General features: G+C 35.6%; 1 protein-coding gene across 31 annotated transcripts in view; it reads left to right on the top strand.

Annotated features, from left to right (window-relative positions):
- Positions 1-21,730, top strand: part of Rims1 (regulating synaptic membrane exocytosis 1) — a 454,154-nt gene that overhangs the window by 303,791 nt on the left and 128,633 nt on the right. For all 31 annotated transcript variants that reach the window (XM_057794819.1, XM_057794794.1, XM_057794818.1 and 28 more), the window contains 10 exons: positions 365-475; positions 1,803-1,902; positions 5,521-5,644; positions 8,759-8,805; positions 11,663-11,775; positions 14,174-14,304; positions 15,764-15,935; positions 16,035-16,188; positions 17,175-17,246; positions 21,206-21,362. In XM_057794819.1, coding sequence (XP_057650802.1) covers positions 365-475; positions 1,803-1,902; positions 5,521-5,644; positions 8,759-8,805; positions 11,663-11,775; positions 14,174-14,304; positions 15,764-15,935; positions 16,035-16,188; positions 17,175-17,246; positions 21,206-21,362 — 1,181 coding nt within the window. The remainder of the gene's footprint in view (positions 1-364; positions 476-1,802; positions 1,903-5,520; positions 5,645-8,758; positions 8,806-11,662; positions 11,776-14,173; positions 14,305-15,763; positions 15,936-16,034; positions 16,189-17,174; positions 17,247-21,205; positions 21,363-21,730) is intronic.

The raw sequence follows: 21,730 nt of genomic DNA, 5'->3' as shown, positions 1-21,730 counted from the left end.
TGATTTTTTTGTTTTCCTGATATTGAGCAATTTCTTAAATGTCTTTCAACCTTTTGAGATTCTTTTGTTGAGAAGTCTCTGTTTAGATCTCTACCCTATATTTAAATTGGATTGTTTGGTATTTTGATGTCTAGATTTTTGAGATCTTTATATATTTTGGATCAGTTCTCTGTCAGATGTAGGGTTGTTGAAGATCTTTTCCTATTCTGTAGGCTGCCATTTTGTCTTATTGACAGTTTTCATTGCCTTCTAGAAACTTTTCAGTTTCAGTATGTCTTATTTATTGATTGTTGCTCTGTCTGTGCTACTGATGTTATATCTAGGAAGTCATGCCATTCACGTTTTAAACTTTGTATTTTAATAGCATCCTGTAACGTGGCAGCCATCAAAAGAGGGAGACCGATTAATTGGCCGCGTTATTCTTAACAAAAGAACAACCATGCCCAAAGAATCAGGTGCATTATTGGGTCTAAAAGTAAGTATACTGGTTCAAAATGCAATAAAGTAGGCAGTAAAGACAGCATTCACAAAGTTTGCAACAGTTAGTTTTAAATATTTTCCTCTATTCCTCAAAGTAAATTCTATCCGAGGTATTTAGTTAAGGAGAAATAGGGCATAGGTGATCCTGACAATAATGTTAAAAGTGCAAAATGTTTCTTTTAAACAAATAATGTCCCCCCTGATTGAAATAAGAATATGTTAGCTACACAGAGATATTTCTATTTTATAGAACAGTGTATATATGTGCACATACATGCATGTCTTGCATTATGTGTATCCAGACACATGATTTTGCTGGCAGTTTCCTAAATTAATATTCCAAGATTTTGCTTTAAATATTGTTGTTGTGTGTTATCTCTTGAGAATTGTTGGCCATAAATTTATGGAATATGTTTAGTTACCTGTAGAGTTCTTGCCTGGCATCCATGAAAGCCCTGTGTTTGAATCAAAGGACAGCCAAGCAAAAATTAATTCATGCACTTATTTGTATTTTGTTGATTATTACTACTAATTAATCTTGCTATGAAATAACTCTGGCAGTTATATAGTATTAATAACTATATTTCTAAGAACTGTGGACCACTCTCACCATTCAGTATTATTATTTCACCTTCCTTTTCTCTCCTCTACCCATCCTCAATTGAGCATATTGTAAAATTGAGCCTATAGTTGTTTTGTTTTTTTTTTTCAGATATATTGACTTTAGGTAAAATGGAAAATGTTGAAATTTTAGAAATATAATTAAAGCTTGAGAGCCAAGTGTTCATAGCTAGGAAAGGGAATGACATTTTCCTGAGGTTTTGTTGCAGATGTGCTACAGCTATGATAGTTGTGGAACAGAATAATTTGTACAGTGTCACTTTCCCCACAAGGCCTTTGCTTAGGTGGAATCTTTAGAATGTATGAACTCGAGTCTACCATATTCTACCACAGTCATAGAAAAGGGGCTGAGATTGGAAATGGATAGTGGGGCATATCTTTATGCAAATTCGTTGATTCACATGGTAGGTATGATATGGAAGACCAATTAACTCAGTGCAAACTGTGCCAACCACTTGATGAATAACCATGAATAGGGACTTGTTCCCCAAGGTCAGTACACAAACTTCCTTACACAGCCAAACCTAGTATAGTGAATCTTAAAAATAATGCGTTACTACTATTTACTTCTATCAAAAATGAATTTCGTGAATGTCCCCTCACTGGTTTGTAAGCATGTTAGAAGACAGTGTACCTTTAGTTCTGCTTACCTATTTATTCCTGGATATCACTGAGGAACTCATGAGTTTGTAATTATCCAGGTGGTTGGAGGAAAAATGACAGACTTAGGACGTCTTGGTGCTTTCATCACCAAAGTAAAGAAGGGTAGCCTGGCAGATGTAGTTGGACACCTAAGAGCAGGTAACGTTTCTCTTTTCCGTATAACCAATTTGTTCTCACTGTATAAATTGATGGGTTTCAGTTTGTGTCCGTAGTTTGTATGTGAATTGTCACCAAGTCATTTTAAAGCATGGATCCAGCTCTTTTCCTGGTGAAAACGGTCTCCAATTCATTTATAGGGATCTGTGCATCAGCAGCAATTAGGAGATAGTAAGATTAGTAATCTTTTTAATTAATAAAACAACAGATAAAAATGAAAGAATGCTCATTTTATAAATGACTTTATAATATTATAGGAGAAATATAAATAGAAAGTGGATTAGTATTGCAAAAAATGCATTCCACATTATTGTCTTTCATAATCTGTCAAAACACTAATTAATATTAGTAACTGATGTTCGGCGTATAGCCCAATGATAATAATGATTCCTAAACAGATTATTTAATGAATTGCAGGTTAATTTAAGTGTGACATATTATGCCGCTTATATAGAATTTGGGAGGTTATTTTGCTCTCTATAACCTTAAGTAACATAGTAAAAAATAATGATCACTGAATGTACTGTAAATTCAGTAGCAACACAACTTAAAATTGATATTGATGAGTTGTTTATTTTCAATTTTAGGTAAAACCATAATAACATTATTAGTGGATTTCACTGTAGATAATGGGTAACTGTGCCCATAAAGGTGATTGTTGACACAGGAATAAGTCTTGTTGAAATCCAAATGTGTTGGAATCCCAAGGTAGCTAAAGCTAGCAAACTTTAGCTACTCATTTTATTTCAGATGAGAATAGTATAACGGCTTTTGAATTCAGGTGTGTTTTCTTCAATGGTTACTGAAAAAGTGAATGAAGTTGTTGCTCGCTATAACATAGCCTGTTATATAAAATAGATAAGGCACAGCTGGATTAATTGTAAAGCATACAAGTATGCTTTTTACTTTAAGCAGTTTATTTGTATAAAATAAATAGACTCAATGATAGAGACAAATGGATATATATCTCAATCTACAAACTGGCTTCTCTTCTATTTTCATATAACAGCCTTAGCTCATAAACGTCACCTGCAACATTATTTTTGACTTTTACTTGGGATTTTGGAACCTTTCTTCCATCTTCCATGGATTCATACAGACCAGTTCCCTTTCAAGTCAATTCAGTTTGCTGTTGCTTTGTTTAACCACCCAAAACACAACACCGACACACTCCCGCTTGTTCCTCTAGGTCCATCTGTGTCTGCTTCTTGTTTTTCTCCAACTCAAAGCTTTGAGGCTCTGCCCACTGTGAGCCTGCCGAGCTCCCTGGCTATGTCACTGTACCTGTGTCCTGGCCAGCTCTCTCCCTGCCCGCCACAAGACTTGATCAGCACCAGCTGTCAGCCTGCTCTGATTGTTAAAATCTTTTTCATCCTTCAGTGCTCATAATTCAAATGTTTCTTGATAGCTCACCTAGAGCAGTGACTCATTACTATCCTCCTGCTACCACCTGGTTCTACTTCTGTTCCTCATTGGATGCTTGTGATCGCAGGAAACACATTGTTAAAAGATTTTTGCACTGGTTGCTGTAGTATATTTCTACCATGAAATATAAAGACAAAGTGTTGTTTTTTTTTTTCTTTTTTCCCCTCGTTTACTACATCTACCGAGGATAAGCAAATGGTTTGAATGGTATCAAATACTTTCTGTATTCAGTTTTATAACACTATAAATACATTAAGCCATTGTCAGTTTAATATTAAAAGTTATGTGCTCAGATTACTGTGGGTTATGAAGAGTAATTTACAATGCATGACTTGCAAAACAATGGTTGCAATCCTTTGTTGAGTATTAAAGTCTATCTATTTATATTCATCGTTTTGCAAAAAAAAAGTAATAGAACAAAATGAAGTAGGAATTGTCAGTGTAAGTACTATTTTATAAAGTATTTTCTCATCATAGGTGTAAATATACGAATATTTATACATTAAATATATGTCTAATGAACTATGTCTAATTATGTATAATTCATTAGATATAAATATATGTCTAATGAACATTAATGTTAAACTTTATTTCTTTGTTCAAAAAACTTTTTGAACATTGCTAACGTATTGTGAAAATGAATTTGTTTTCTTTCCTTTCTTCTTGTCAGTGGAGTATATCAGTGAAAATCTCTCTAGGTATCTTCTTAGGTCAACTTAGTGAGACTTACTTAATCATTGCTAATAACCATATTAGTAATGAAACTTAACCAGATTCATGCTCTTTACTTTTAAGGAAAGAAATTTTTATTTTTTATTTTTTAAAAAATATTTATTTATTTATTATGTATACACTATTCTGTGTGTGTGCCTGCAGGCCAGAAGAGGGCACCAGACACATTACAGATGGTTGTGAGCCACCATGTGGTTGCTGGGTATTGAACTCAGGACCTTTGGAAGAGCAGGCAATGCTCTTAACCTCTGAGCCATCACTCCAGCCCCAAAAGAAATTTTTAGAAAATAAGAATTACGTTAAGATTTTTTCTATCTAATATAAAATGACTTGACTTAAAATCTAAGAACTTTGTATTTGTATCTACCTTTAAGTTTACAATGTTCCTAATCAATCACTGATTTTAGTTATGTCCTTGATTATTTTAAGACCTAAAATGGTAAGAACAGCATAATAAGCATGGGCATGAGGAAAGTAAGCCACCTCAAAGAATCACTAATGCAGAGATATCTCACCCGGACCTACCATTGTGAGCTAGAAGGCCCTGTCAGAATGCCATTTAGGCTCTAACATATTTATGAAAATAAATCTTTGTCTTCAAATCATCTGCTCTTAAAGCTGGAGTTAAATATCAGTCATCAGTTGCCTTACTTTATTCCCATGGGACATCATATTTCTATCCTTCATTGATCTTAGATTATTTCACAAAGAAATCAGTATGATACGAATTCTCTATTGCCTTAAATATGTCCCGCTGTGACTTTAGTCCTCACTACATGCTCTGTGTAGAATGCATGTGTGGTGAACATCTGGAAGGGGATTAACTGTCATGCAACAGTTTTTACATCTGCTTGCTTTGTAACTGCCATGGCTACCTATGTTACCTTACCTACGGATATGAATTCAGATCCTTTCATGCATTTTTTATTCTGTTGTGCATCAGGTAAAGACATTGGAGCCTGAGTTAGAGATGGAAAATTCATGCTAGAAAATGTTTATTGCTATTTTTACCAAAACGACAACAAAAGTTCTGCTTACTTAATAAGAATCTATCACATGCAGAGCCGCCTGCATTTATTATATTACAGGGCATGCTGCTAACCATTAGTTTTAATGTTTCCAAGTAGGCTGTGCTAATTTCCATTCCATAGCATGAGATTATTTTTATATTATTTCTGGTATACTTAAAAAATAAAGTCAGTTTTGTATTGGACTATGTTCAGTGACCAGTCATATTTGGGGAGGAAAATCAAAGAAAGTAAAGGTGGTTAGAAGAACCAAATAGCTGACATTATATAACAAGTCATTTTGCTTCTGAGAGCAAAGTCTCAAGTATTCAATGATTGGTATATGGTTTGCATTTCTTTGTTAAAAAAAGAGAAAACATAAGAAAAGTAAACAGAATATATAAGGTAAAAAAATACCCTTTTTTTTAAATTCAAGGGGATGAAGTTCTAGAGTGGAATGGTAAACCCCTGCCGGGAGCAACAAACGAAGAAGTTTACAACATTATTTTAGAATCAAAATCAGAACCTCAAGTTGAAATTATTGTTTCAAGGCCTATTGGGTAAGGCTAAAAACACTTACTTCTTAAGCTTAGTGAATGACATGTCTTAGCAGGGTTTGACAAAGAAGTGTTTACATTCATACAGTACATGTTAACATGGATAGCTTTTTCATCTATTATGGGCATATATAATAGACTATAAATCATTCTTAAAATTAGAATAGGGATTTTCTTCTCTATGTATTAGAAGCTCCACATGGACCAATATAAAAATATCAATATATATATTTCAAAATAGCAACTTGTCTTTTGGCGATTAACTGCTGATGTTTTTGTTATTTCTAATGTAATCAGTGTTGTTTCCTTTAAGGGAATAACCAGCCAGTTCATCCTGTGACATTTAAATTGGAGATTATACATCTCCAATAACCTCTTACTCTATCAAGGAGAAAATATTTTTCCATATACTTGCAAACAATGCTTTCAGCTTTTGTTTAAAACTAGACAGGGAATATCGAGTGATTAGATGTTTGCATCACTATGATATATGGTATTTATAAAATTTCAGTTTTAAACATGATTCAGTAATCTGTAGACAGTAGAATATTTCTCTGTTTCTGTCTTCAGTTTCCTGTAGTATTATCTTTTCCCTACAAACTCACTAAGTCCAAAATCAAACTACATTTGCCATTCTATAAGTTTTAGTAGACATTTTGAACTATGTCATTATAGTGAGCTCACTATATAAATTTATTCTTGGAAATAAATTTTATATCTATTTGTCAACCCAAGATATTACAGAGCTCTGATTCGAGACATTTTGTTGAAAATTGTTTACTTTAATCTTCATTGTTTCCATGGGTGTTTATCAATGTAAAACACACAAGAAAATATCCATCCTAATATTGTCAGAATGCCAAAGGATGATCATATATCACAGAATATTAATATATAAAATTCTAAAACAAAGCTACATTTTCAATTAATTTAAATGGTGACAAAGAATAAACATTAAAGATATTTCCAAAAATACTGTATAGATCCATATAGGCTTTTAAAATAACACCACAATTTATGCTAGTTTTATGTGATATATGTTTTAGTTCTGAGGTACATATGAGACTGAAAAAGAGGTAAGTAAACTGGAAAATAATTAAAAATATAAATATAAAATTTGTCCTTGAGCCTTGCATACATAGCCAGATATTTTGTAGTTATGTAGCGCTTCCAGAGTCCTGGGTAAAACAATGATTTATCATGACTTAAGAGAACAACAGACAATTAAAGTGGACTGGAACAACACTAGAATCACTGTTGCTTCTGTCAACACATTGCTTTGAAATAACCATTGGCAGCTCCAAACCCTAGTCCATCTTGGATTATGGAATTCAGAGGGGTATGACTTCAAAGATTATGTCTGAATAAATATCACAGCTCTTGTATACATCATTAGAATAATTCTGGTTATATTTTCAAAAATATGTTAAATGTTGTTAATATTTAATTGGTGGACATAATGATTTCAGGAATCTTCGTAGATATAATTTGTAACAATTGATTGATACAAATTAAAAGCTAAGTTCCTTTCAGATGTTTTGGGAGGCCCTTGACTTTTCTGTGATCCTAATCATTATTAAAATTATGGATCACAAGACTTGTGAGTAGAAATAAGTAAGAAAACCTGTGTTAACAAATGGAACTGTATGCATGGGAATCTTACAAAAGCAATTAGTGTTGAATGTTGATCCAAAAAATGCATGCGGAATTTTAAAAACAACTTCCTGCTGATCCTCCTTTCAGGAACACCATACAGTATTTCAGAGTTATACATTCTGAGTTTTTAACTGGCTCTGTAAGATTGTCAAAGACTTTTACAATCTAAAATGTCTTCATCATAAATTCTTTCCATTTGCTCAGATGAACAGTGAGGAAATTGTCACTGTAAAAATAGTTGAATTTTAGGAATTATAAAGTAATCTCAATTATTAGTTCATGGAAAGTATATAAGTTGGTAGTTACATTAAAATTTATGATAAAATATATTTATAAAATGTGCAGCGTGAGGTCTTACTGTTAGTAGAAAAAATTTGGATGTAGTTAATTATAAAGTTAGTATTAATTAACACAAAAATTGATGAGGCATTAAGAACGAAAAGAGAAAAGAAAGAGAAAAATAATCCAAATGAATTTAGGCTGTAAGGTAAGTAATTAAAATAATTAACTGATATGCTGAAAATTCTATTGACAATAACTCCAGTCTGCTTTAATATGTCATATTAGTACTTGCATATTATTGATCTTAAATTGCTACTAAAATAGTTTTGAAAAAGGTGAGACAAAATAATCATATACAGTATAATGCCCAAAGCAAGGTGGCCCAAGGTTCTTATGGGATAGTAAGTTCTCAGTGGAAAATAGATTAAACTGAAGTTATCTTAAGTATTTTTTCAGAGTAACTTGTGAGCGTGGCAGGAATGGGTGCTCTCATAACTCACTTTAACCATGTAGTGCAAAAGCCATGTATCTAGCAAACTTTAGCAGAGAGATACAAATATCTATCAAGGGCATTTGTTTGCATACATATTATATGTGCCATGTATATATTACATGCACATATATGAAATATTTTGGCTTTTTTGTTGCAAGCTTGCACCATATTAATTTCCAAAGCAATTCATCCTTTTAATTTTCTTAACTTTGCCCATGATCTTCATCATCTCATTTAATTATGAAGAAATATTTCCATCTGTTTCACTCAGTAAACTCTTTCAGATGTGTTTGTAAAGCATATTACTGATTTGTAAAATTCTGTGTCATTTTGATTTTCTAGACTTGAAATAAAATATTATCTTCAACATTTTTTTAATTTCCAAAACCTGCTGTTTTGGTAGTGAAAATATTGTGGTGACCTTATCCACAATATTAGTGTGATTGTTGTCATGTTAAAGTGTTTTGCTATTAAAATGATATAAAAACTTCTTTTTTATTGCAGTTTCTTTTATGTGGTGTTTGGCATTCATACACATCAGTAGTTACCTAAATAGTATCTCTCCTTCATTTCTATGTCCCAAAGGCCCCCAAAGGATTTTTGCCTCACTGAAATAAACTGGGCTGTGGTTGCCTCAGGCAGGGTAGTGTACCTGATTGGATTTTCACTGTACCTGTTTCTTTTAGTGACATCCCCCGGATCCCTGAGAGTTCCCATCCTCCCCTGGAATCCAGTGAGTAATAGAATTTCCTTGTTATTAACATATATTAAAGTAACTTAGAAAAGGAGATTGATTGTTTTCCTAAGTCATTTGATATAAAGGACTGTCTTCACTAATATCAGATGTTGGAAATAACTAAAAAATGGTTCTTTACCGAGAATTTTGTTCTGCTCATTTTTGTGACCACACCAAAATCTTCATTTCAATATCCTTCTTTATAATATAAAGTTGGAGCTGGGCGGTGGTGGCGCACGCCTTTAATCCCAGCACTCGGGAGGCAGAGGCAGGCGGATCTCTGGGAGTTCGAAGCCAGCCTGGTCTACAAGAGCTAGTTCCAGGACAGGCTCCAAAACCACAGAGAAACCCTGTCTCGAAAAACCAAAAAAAAAAAAAAAAGATAATATAAAGTTGGAAGTGTTATGTTTGGGGCAGGTGTTTTGAGGGAAACTGAGACTGATGACTGGGGAGTAAAGAGTTTATTAGAAAAGTTATTAGCTCTATGAAGAGACAGCAGGGACCTCATAGCTTGGTGAGAGCATTACGGAGAGTTGAGACCCCAGTAGCAGAGGCAGATGGCAAAGCAGGGACATATGCCAGTGTCAGAGCATGGCAGAAGTTGGGGAGAGTGGGTTCTGTTCATACAACTTTCTGAGGATGGAGGAGGTCTCAAGACCAAGAGCTTGCAGCCAGGCCGTCTGATTTCTGGTAAAGAGACAAAAAAATAAAACAGAGAGTGTGTGTGGTGGGGGAGGACATATGGATGTAACCAATACCCCAGGATGGGATAAGATCATATTTTATGTTAATAATACTTGTAGAACATGAAATTTTGTTAATAATCTGGAAATTTTTGGCATTCAATTAAAACAGGGGCTTGATTCTTTAGGTCTTATTACAGAATTTATCCTATAAACTTAAGTTGGTTTAAGGATAATTGGTGATGAGAAGGGAAGAAAAACATGACCATACTGGAGTAGGGACCAGTGGCCAAGTTACCATCATGATCCCATACCTGTTGGAGCTGGGACCAGACTCAATTTTGGGCTTTCTGACGACTAATGCTAAGAAATACATGGAAAAAGTCCCATAAATAATAATAGTCTAGATAAAATTAAAAATAAACTCATTTTTATAAGCTAGCATTATTGTAAGAAACATATTCTAAGACCTAAAATGGTTAGTGGAATTAGGCTAAAGAAACCTGATTAAAGAGAAATTACATTTTATAGCTGTATTCCACGTAATTAAAAGTTTCCTTTTCAGGGCATAAAATGATGGAAGTGGCCTCATTGTGAATCCTCATTTTGGAGTGGCTGACACAGAACACACTGCTCTCTTCTTACAAGGAATAGGAGATAGTTTATTCTGGAGCCGTTTTTAGTGAACATGGCTAGGAACACAAATTTAGGTAACCCCAAATTCCATGTTCCAACATGGAAGAACTCTCCTGTAGTTGTATAGATTTATAGAACCAAGAAAGTTAATAAATTATGAAAAGTTTAAAATCATAGATGAGTACATCAGAGAGGTAGTTACAGCAAGATGGCGGAAGCTTTTCTATAGAGTTACGATGCCGATGGCACCAGGATTTATCCCTATTGCTTGAACTGGAATTTTTGGAACCCATTCTCTTTGGATGGATACTTTGCTAAGCCTAGATATAATAGGGAGGGCCTTGGTCCTTCCTCTAAACAATGTGCCTTACCCTCTCTGAGGAGTGGATGGGGAGAGTGGAGGAAAGGTGGAAGGACTGGGAGGAGAGGAGGGAGTGGGAACAAGGGTTGGTATGTAAAATTAAAAAAAAAAAAAACATAGCTTGTTTCTTTTTAAAAAATAAGAAAAAAACACAAGCAACCAATAAACAGCCCAATTTTCAAACACTACTCAATGAAATACAAATTGAAACAACAATACTACTTAAAAAAAAAGATTCTATGTGATGGCAGTCTTAGCTTTTGGGGCAGTTGAAAATGGATTTCAAAGGTTTTCAATCTATTAGTTACAGGATGTTAGTTCTGTCAAGGAAGAGGGCAAGGAATGGCTGTTGTAGGTGCTAAAGATAGTACAAGGTAAGGAAGGTAGCTTTTGGACCTGTAACATCCCTACCCCACTACATCAGTGCAGTCTCAGCTAGTCTTTGTGGACACAGCTTCCATTCACAGACTATAGAAAAGAACCGTGTGGGGAACGTGCAATTCCACCGGATTTCTCAATGAAGCACTTACTGAGTTTTTGAATATTCAAGGACCTAACAGGATAATTGCATTTCCTAGCATCCCGTTTTTCTGCATATGCCTGAGCACAGAGCAACAGCAGCCTCCATAGAGGTTTCCGTGAAAGTGAAGGGAATCCCCTGCAGTAAATTAATAAGAAATACTATGCTCGGAAGTTTGAGAGATTTATTGTGACATAAAATTTAAGAGATGTAATCCTTTTTAAAAGTGTGTTGAAATTTAAATTTAAATGTGGCTCATAAACTATATCAGTTTGTCACTGGAGACAGTACATAGCAATGTTCATCAGGGACAATCATTAACACAACAGGTATCATCTTCTTGGTAATGACATCAGACAACTTGTTCAGTGATGTAATTTATGACAGAGCTGATAGAGAACAATTTCCTTCAACATGTGGATAATCTTTTATGCTGAAAACAAATGAATACAGTATCTTATTATGTCATTTAAAGTAGATAGTTAACTAAGGACGATGAAAAAGAGCATTCTCCAGCTATCCCATGAAAAGAAAATCCCACATCAGATAGTATTAACTATGTCTTCATTTAGATTACAGGTACAATTATCTTTTGGTTCAAAAATGTATTCCTTACATTAACCTAACCCTTGTTCATTTTTATTCTCATTTTAGGTTCAAGTTCCTTTGAATCTCAGAAGATGGAAAGGCCTTCCATTTCTGTTATTTCTCCAACCAGCCCTGGAGCTCTGAAAGATGCCCCACAAGTCCTACCAGGGCAGCTCTCTGTATGTACTTTTTATACTCAGTGAATGGCATTAGGATTTGTTCTTTGAATCGCCTGGCTTTCCAGAGCCTCCAGTGAATACATAGTCATTTGACACTATCATCCACTTCACCATTGTGGGTATATTTCTCCCGCTTTTCCTCTAGTTACATATATTGGCATACGAATATTTATTGGATGTTTACGATGTGATAATTATTCTAAACATTCATTGGTAAATGGTAGCATCTGGAAAAATATTCATACTTTTGGTATGTTACATCAATGTTCCATGGTAAATCAGTAGTAGTCACATACATTCATAGAAAGCCACGTTCAATCATCTTAACCACTTTATGATCCTAGACCTAAGAAACTTAAATTTAAAAAAATTTCATTATCTTCTTAGGGCATTTGTTTGTGAACAAACAGCACAGATGTTATTCAAATACAGTGACCAACATATTTTCTGTGGGTTTACTCTGGAGAAACCTGGAAAAATAAACTGACCAAATGTTATGAATAGCTCATAGATTAAAAATAGAAAGTGAGATATTTGTATTAATAACTAAGAAGAAATCATGCTTCTGATTATTCTGAGTAGTTGAGTTTTTAATCTTTAGTGCTGTGTGATTTTCTCTAGTCCCTCTTGATACTCTTTTGATTGATAAGTCAAAGGAAATAAATTTATAGTCACTGTTGTTCCCAAACCCTCTTTATAAGAAATAGCATAACCTGTTTTGCTTAGCTGCTTGGACATATTTTTTCATTGTACTTATCCCTGTCTCTTCACCTGCACCATTAAAGGGGGGCTAAAGCCTAAGTTGGTTTGTATAAAAAACAAAATGGAGGGTTGGATTCATGTATCCGCAAACCCTTGTTCTGTTCATTGCAGCGATGAAGTAGCTTCTAGATTTAAAGACAGGGTGTAAGTGAGCACCATGAGTTTAGTGCCATGTTCTTGCTATAGGCGTGAACTCTGCCCTTTGTGTTCAGACCCAGTTTGAGTCACCTTGTGTTTCACCATTTGGCTGCAGCATGAAGAATTCATTATCAGAAGTGTCACTAAGACTTCATGATATCGCCGGGCGGTGGTGGTGCACGCCTTTAATCCCAGCACTTGGGAGGCAGAGGCAGGCGGATCTCTGTGAGTTCGAGACCAGCCTGGTCTACAAGAGCTAGTTCCAGGACAGGTTCCAAAACCACAGAGAAACCCTGTCTCAAAAAAACCAAAAAAAAAAAAAAAAAAAAAAGACTTCATGATATCTCGTGTCACTTATGTGTTAAGCCTTCTCTTTGATTTTTCCCTTCTCTCGTAATAGCTAGCTTATTACAGAGAAAAATGTTAAGAAACTGCAAACTCTGCCTGGTGCAGTGTGGGCCTGTGGTAAATACGTTCCCTGACTGTCTTAATCAGCTCGTATTTCAGCTACCCTTAGAACTAGAAAACACTTTCTTTAAACACTTTCATTCTATTTTTGGTGTTATAATATGATTATGTAATTTCTCCTTTCCCCTTCCTTCTTACAAACGCTTCCATTTACCTGGCCTTGCTATTTAGAAAGTATTTCTACCAACCCTAAAATAAAAGCTTTGATGATCACCAACTATTGTGTTTGATATCAAAAAAACATTATGATGACTTCAGTATTTCTAAAATTAAAAAAGTAAGATTATTTGTATGCATAGACTTTTTTTCTGGGCCACCATCCAGCTCCCAAGTCGTGATAGAGACTTAATATTAATTATGAATGCTTGGCCTATCTTAGCCTCATTTCTGGCTCTCTCTTTTAACTTAAATTAACTGTTTTTCTTTATCTACTTTTGCCTTGGGGCTTTTTACCTTTCTTCCTTCTGCATACTATGCTTCTCAAGTCTGTCTGGCAGCTGCTGGCTCTTGCCCTGGGCGTGTCCCTTTCTTTCTCCCCTCTCCTCTTTTGCTCCTCTGTTTTCTAGATTTCTCCTCCAATTTGTTATTCCTGCCTGCCAATCCAACTTATCATTTTCCTGCCCAGCTGTGGTCATTCAACTCTTTATTAGACCAATCAGGTACCTTGGACAGGCAAGGTGAAAAAGTAAGATACATAGTTAAACAAATGCATTGTAAACAAATGGAACACACCTTTACACAGCTGAAGTGATATTATAGAGCATAAACAAGTGTAACACATCTTTGTCTCGTAAAAATAATATTCCACAACAGTTGCATTTTCACGCCGAAGATGTCACATTTGCAGATTTTGGGTTATGCACAAGATGCTTACTAAATGGAAAAGTTACCTTCTTGAAGGCTGTGGTTTCAAATCCCTGTAATTCTAGGACACTTCAAGTCAAAACATCATCCTTTAAATAGAGTTATGCAAAGTTTCTATTAGCTCGTGATTTTGAATAATAGGAACCTCTTTGTGCATCTCTCCTAGGTAAAGCTGTGGTATGATAAAGTGGGACACCAGCTGATTGTAAATGTTCTACAAGCAACGGATCTACCCCCTAGAGGAGATGGGCGCCCCAGGAATCCCTATGTAAAAATGTATTTTCTTCCAGATAGAAGGTAATGAATGAGTTTTGAAACGTTTACTAAGCTCGGTAGTAATTAGAAAGATAGGATTTCCTTTCTGGGATGTATTTTCTGATTATATAGTAATGAATCCCCTGTAGGAATTAAACTGTCTTGTCCCATAAGACAATGTCTCAGATCTTTTACTTGAAAACAATATGGTACTTTTAAATATGCCCATGAGTAAAGACACTACATTAAGAAAGTACCTTATATATCTGACCTACAGTCAGAACCATTGCTTGAATATATAATTGAAATTAGTTCTAGCCAGGCGGTGGTGGCGCATGCCTTTAATCCCAGCACTCGGGAGGCAGAGGCAGGCGGATCTCTGTGAGTTCGAGACCAGCCTGGTCTACAAGAGCTAGTTCCAGGACAGGCTCCAAAACCACAGAGAAAACCTGTCTCGAAAAACCAAAAAAAAAAAAAAAAGAAATTAGTTCTATTAAGTAATAACAAAATGTCCCATGGGATCATTTTGGATTTTGATGTTATAAAATAAACATTGGAAAAAAGGTGTGCTAGAAGTATAGTTCAATGGCAGAGCACTTCTCTCACTTGATGACACTCTGGGTTTGAACCTCATCTCAAGACACCAATAATAAATGACAACTCGGTTGTTCAGCCATTATAGCACAGTCTTACAATCCCCTCTAAGGCTTGTGGAACATTGTAGAATAAAGCAATGCAAATAATGCAAAAGATATACACATATATATTATAAGACTCCAAATTCTTGGTGAGATGGAACATTTTTAATCATGAACTCAAAGAGTCTGAGTTTGCTTGCACCGGACACACACAAACATACACACATGCACACAGGACAGATACACATACCACACACACACCACTCACGTACCACACACACCACACACATGCATTTACAGAGCACACAGACGCACATACATATACAACACACATACGACACATGCTTACACACAACACACACATATACACAACACGCAAAACACACATATACATATATAGCACACACACACATACACATGGAGGGAGATCATTCATCAGTCAGGTATGGATTGGCGCACAAGGACTCTATTCCTCATAAATAATCTATTTGCTACAGAAAGATTTCAGATTGGCGAAGTTAACCCTTCAGTTTTCTGCTCTGTGGGAGCACAGGCCAGTGGGTACAGAGGCAGCTCTGGTTAAACTCAGGGGGTTCTAAAACAAAAAGTCACAAATCTCAGAAAAGGACATGTAGGGAGTTGGGTGGGAAGGTTTACAGGGAATGGGATGAGGTAAGTGGGTGGAGGCAGATAGTAAGCCGAATGCCATACCTATGTGAATGAGGTTATCAAAGAATAAGCTTAGTACAGAGAAAGAAAAAGAAGAAGCGTGGGAATCCTGATTGAAATGACACACGACTGCACGAGAGAGCACCACGTCCTTGGTTTCACTTGCTCATTTTGGAAACATCTTTATTTCTCAGCGACAAAAGTAAAAGGAGGACCAAAACCGTAAAGAAAATTCTTGAACCAAAATGGAACCAAACATTTGTCTACTCGCATGTACATCGTAGAGATTTCCGGGAGCGAATGTTGGAAATTACTGTGTGGGATCAGCCAAGAGTCCAAGAGGAAGAGAGTGAATTTCTTGGAGAGGTGATGTTTAGAGTCAAGTCAGCTGCATGCTGCGGCTTTTGACATATATTAGTCGTGAGACCTTGCGGCTTGTGTTTCATTTGAGAACTGCCTTTTCAGATCCTCATAGAGCTGGAGACGGCACTTTTGGATGATGAGCCCCATTGGTATAAACTCCAGACACATGATGAATCCTCACTACCTCTGCCTCACCCATCGCCGTTTCTGCCAAGGCGGCATATCCACGGAGAGAGCTCCAGCAAGAAGCTGCAAAGTAGGTGAACCTCATGTTAGTTGGCAGACAGTGATGGTGTTTCTGGGTTCTGCTTAGGGATAGATGCTCAAAAAGATAGCTTTGCAAAAGTTGTATTGTAGAGCAAACTAGTGGAGAATTGCTCATCTCTCTATAAAAGAGATTTAGCTATGCTATTTTCTACATGTCACAATAAAATATGAAATATAAAGAAGTGAGAGATGAAAGATGAAAATCTCTCATGGACCACCTTGGACATTGTTTGAAACATTGAGGGCCTGACTGATGGAATGACTCTCTTTTTAGCAGTGGGTGGCTACATATAAAGTCATAACAGCTTTATCATGTTTAGGGTATTTCAATCTCATTGATAAGAAAGATATATATTTAGGCCATGATATTATTATAAGTTTATTTCTCTGCATGTGGTAATTAGGAAGATTCATTTTCTCTATAATATTTTTGGGTTATCATGTAAATAATCGCTGCAACAGATGAAACTTAGAAGCATTGTTTTGGTCACCTTGACTCAGGTTTTTGCCTTTTTGTTCAATATAATATGTCAATAGTTCCCTGACCAATAATTTCCTCAAAATTAATATTCACCAGTAGCATGGCTAACAAACATATGTTTTAACAATGGGCTTGATGCTTTTGAAGCATCCTGAGGTGTGCCAGATGGCTGACAAGGTAGGTCTTTGAGGCTATGCCCTCAGCCTCACTCTTCTCCCTACAGGGCAAAGTGTATGCACTTCATTATTGTATGCACTGTCAGTGTAGCGTTTAAAATAAAGAAGGACATGAATCAAATTATATTCCATAAGAGCCCTTCAGTGAATTTCATATGGAGAAAATTCTAAAAGCTATTGTTTTTTTTTTTTAAAGCAAACATGTTTCTCGACAAACCAGACCAGTGTTTACTTTGAATTATTCTTGTTCAACTATGTCCTTTGCATGTTGTAAACCGAGTAGACACAGAGGTCTCTGTTTGCCTTCCTGTTGTACAGGATCTCAGCGAATCAGTGATAGTGACATCTCAGATTATGAGGTTGATGATGGTATTGGAGTAGTGCCTCCAGGTGCGTGGTGAAGAGCATGGCTCTGCTTCCCTCTGTCCGCTTCATTCCGCTGCCCACTTCCAGGCTCCTTCCGGATGCTGAGCTGGAGGTCTTTAGTGCAGAAACATCAGTATTTTGTTATTCCATGGTGACTTGAGTTTCAAATTGTTAACAATGTTTAAAATGGACGAGCATCTCCGAAATCACACTCTACTTAATTGACACAGTCAGGTTCTCCCGTAAAAGTATGCCTACATAGGATAAACAGAAACCACTATTTCACAATACTCTGAGCATTGTGGAAATGTGGATTTCATTATGAAAGGATATTGTTAATTTTATTACATCCAATTCCATTCTCCTGTGTTTTATATTGTATTTCTATGATTTTCCTTCCCCCATTTCTCAAAATACCATAGCCTTCCATGGAATATACTGAGAAAGGTGCATGGCAGGGTTTAAAATTGCATGTGGCATGGCTGTAGCTTTAATTGCTTTTGTGGTGTGCTTACTACTTATACATATGTGTGTGTGTGTGTGTGTGTGTGTATGTTTTGAAGTAAGACAATGCGCTAGAAAGAGTCACCATTCCTTTGAAGTGTTTGTCTTCTTGTCTTTGTATAAGTTAGCAAAATTTTCGTGAAATGTGAAAGTGTAGATTCACGTTTGCCCCTCTGAGTTGTCAGAAAAGCACTTAAAATCAAGGCACACTCACGTTCTTTGCATTAGCCTGTTCTATTCCCTCTGTTTACTAAGGGGGAGCAGGTGGTTCCACTGAGAATGGAAAGAGAAATTGCAGCATATAGGAATGAATGGTAGTTGGTTAGGACAGTACCGGAATGTGTGCCCTTTGTTTATGCAATGTCTGCCTCGGGGTGCACTTAGTTCAAGGAGGGAGGTCTTAATAAAATTGATAGAATCAGCACTAGGGAGAGAGTTGGTGCTTTTGGAAAGGTGCATAGAACTTCATTCAAGATATGATTAAATACAGAGAATTTTCTAAAATCACATATTTGCTATCTATCTTTCAAAGAAGGTACTTATGTGGAAAAGAAAATATTGTTAAATTAAACAGTTCTATGACTTAGACTAGATGATGAATGAATAGTTTTGTATAATAGTAACATTTTCTATTTTCAGATTTTATTTTTAAAAGATCATAATAATTGTGCACATTCCCAAAACACTATTTCACAGAATAGAAAATCGTAAAATCGAATGAAATCGAGTTGCTAAAATGATTATAATTTTAAATCTATTGACACCTTTAAATTTATATGAACGAGAGGATTGCTGGTAAGAAAGTAATCAAGTATTTATTGGGGTTGATCAGCCTTAAAGTTATTACAAACTTATGTAAATACAATTTGCTACTATGGGTGTTTCCCATGTTATACTCACCTTTCTCACGTTTTAAAATGAGGCAATAGAGTATGAACGAATAGCCAGCTAAAAACATTTATTCAAGTGGTGGGCTCCTTTTCCTTTCTCTGAGATAAACGTGTACATCATACACTGGCTCCTGAGAAGTCAGCATGGGTGATGAACTCACTACTTGTGAGATTATGACTTGAACACCATGAATACAACACTGAATTATAAATATACCTCTGTCCATTACTCAAATGTATTATAGTTGTGCTAGTGTTTGGGAACACATAGAATCCTTATTATAGAAATCTGATGCTTCAAATTGTGTTTCACAGTATTTAGCATTGTAAATTAAATGACCACAGCCCAAGAGATAAGAATTTATATAACCAATAAGTAACAGTTTATGTTTCAGATCTCATTTTATTAACTAGTGAACAGAATCGTCAATTTCCGAAAAATTCCGGACATCTACTTCTTTGATCCAATATAAGGATACAGGGACCATTTAAAGATACATGGAACAAATATAATTTAGTAATGATATGGATATTATGAATCAATACACATAATAGTTTTAAGTAGAAGAAAGATGAAGCATTGATAAAATGAAAATAAGTGAGCGTGAAGTGAGGGGATTAAGTTAATGAGCACAATGTGCTGCTGGTACTTCTGGGTGACTGTGAACTTGCTCTTGCATTTCTGACATCCTGTGTGGAGACAGAAGGAAGCTGCTGATTGTAGATGGCCTGAGGAAGCTTGAGAGCTTCATTCACAATGTTCTACAGCAACCAAGTCTCATACTTCCTCATCCGTCATGTACTTAATAGCTACTACAATCACAGCCTTACAGCAGTTAATCCTATGGTTTTGTAAACTAAGGAGTTCCAGCTGCTTACGAAGAATGAAACCCATATGCAAAATGCTGTTATTTGAAGACTGGCATCCTCCACTTTGGGAGCATCTTAATAAGTTGAGGAAATAACAATAAAATTTCTAAATTATAACTGAAAAAATGAAAAAATTAAGATGCAAGTTAACTGCCTCTTTTATTTAACTCATTACTTCAGTCTGTGTGCAGCCAATAATTTAAAACCAAGTAATCAAAAAAATAAATTAAGCAAGATATGACTAGTAATCTATATATTATTTTATATAACTAATATGACTATACTATAAGTAAAATTAAATTATAAATAATTATTAATATAGGTAAACTTTAATATAAGTGGATATATAGATATAGTAGCTTTAAATATAAAGTCATACTTTAAAATGTTGATGATTCATATAATTATTATGCAGTCATAAATTAAAGTATCATGTCTTTTCACCGCACATTGTTCTCTATTTTCTTTGCACTAATGAAAATTAATGGCCATCATAAAAGCATAAAAAATATACCACTTTTTAATTGTGAGCTGTTTTCATGGATTTCAGACTTTTCAGTCTGAATCAAACCAGAAATGACACAGATATTTTTTATCCCAAATACATCACAATTGGTGTTTCTGTGCAGTGGGGTTAACTGTGTTTATTTAACGATGGTTCATGAACACAACAAAGGGCTAGTTTTAGATATCCTAGATAAGTTTGATGACTTCAAAGTCTAACAGTCTGTGTTTCATTGCCATCAGGGTCTCCGCTCATACACTATATTCCTCTGAAATTTGTTTTTATTGGCTGCAAATGTCACAACCAGTGTTTGTCATAGTAAAGAGCAACTGCTCTTCTTTGTTCATTAAAATGAGTGTGGGATGTTTTATATCCAATTAAAATGGTTAGAATGTTTTTGTGATGACTACATTTGTAATACGACTAAGTGGTTGATCCTTTAGAACAATCCAGGAGTTGGAGGGATGACTGAGTCCATAAAGTTTGCAACACAAGCCCAGAATGTCATGGTGGCATGCGCTTGTGAACATAACACTGAGGCAGTGCAGACAGGAGGAGGATCCCTGGAGCTCACTGGCCAGGCAGCCAAACAGAATAGATGGTCTCCAGGGTCAGTGAGATGCTTTTTCTCAATAAGGTGAATCACAGTAACAGAAGATATTTCATGATGACCTCTGGCCTTTCCATGCCCACATATACTCATACATGGACAGCTGCACAAACATACACACACATACACACATAAACAGGCGCAGATGCACACAAAAATATGTACCATACATAGAAGAAAAGAAAGAAGAACTAAAATTAATTAAATTTGAAGAAACACCAGATCTAATCATTGGCTTGTGTATTGATTCTAGTTCTCTCGCTGCTTGGTTTATGTTGCTGAAAAGTCACTAACTCATTCGTTTTTTTTTTTTAAATTAAAATTGTGCCCCAATTCATCATAATGTCTGAGGCATAGACTGTCATGTTACTGTTTAGTATCTTCATGGTAGCTTTGAGCCTAACTGTAACGTGTTCTTCTGCATGTCTTAGCTTACACTTTGTGTATGTAGACGCAAAGCTTTGGGCAGTAAGACTAATAATACTGATTGCATGGCGTTTAACATTAGAAGGTTGGTGGCTGCTTTGATATAATTTCATCATTCCATGTTAATTTATGCCATACAAAGTCCTAACAAGTCTTTTTTTCCATATACTTTTGTCAGTGGGTTATAGATCTAGTGCTAGAGAGAGTAAAGCCACAACATTAACAGTGCCAGAGCAGCAAAGAACCACTCATCACCGTTCACGTTCGGTGTCTCCTCATCGCGGCGATGATCAGGGAAGGCCGCGTTCACGTTTACCAAATGTGCCATTACAGAGGTAGGTTGGGAGCAGGTTAACATTCTCGACAGCTCTTTCTTTTCTTATATTCCAGTGGATTTTACTCTAGATCAGTAACTGCAATGAAATGATGGTTTAGCCAATCAAGTTAAGGAATTTTGCTGTTTGTTAGCAGAGACCTAGCTTATCCCACATGGGTTCAAGAAGTTTAATACTGAAAGAAAAAATGAACAACAGCAGTTTTCTGAAAGGAGAATATATTGTAAAGATATACAGTATTATCTCTTTGAAGAGGTTTAGGTGCTGGAAGACGTCTCTCTCTCTCTTTCTCTCTCTCTCTCTGTTTGTGTGTATTTTCTATTTCATTTGATTCTGAACATACTTCTGAAGCAGTAATTATACAGATA

The sequence above is a fragment of the Chionomys nivalis genome, chromosome 19 (genome assembly GCF_950005125.1).
Source record: "Chionomys nivalis chromosome 19, mChiNiv1.1, whole genome shotgun sequence".
NCBI classification, from domain to species: domain Eukaryota; kingdom Metazoa; phylum Chordata; class Mammalia; order Rodentia; family Cricetidae; genus Chionomys; species Chionomys nivalis.
This window is presented reverse-complemented; position numbering and strand designations above follow the sequence as displayed.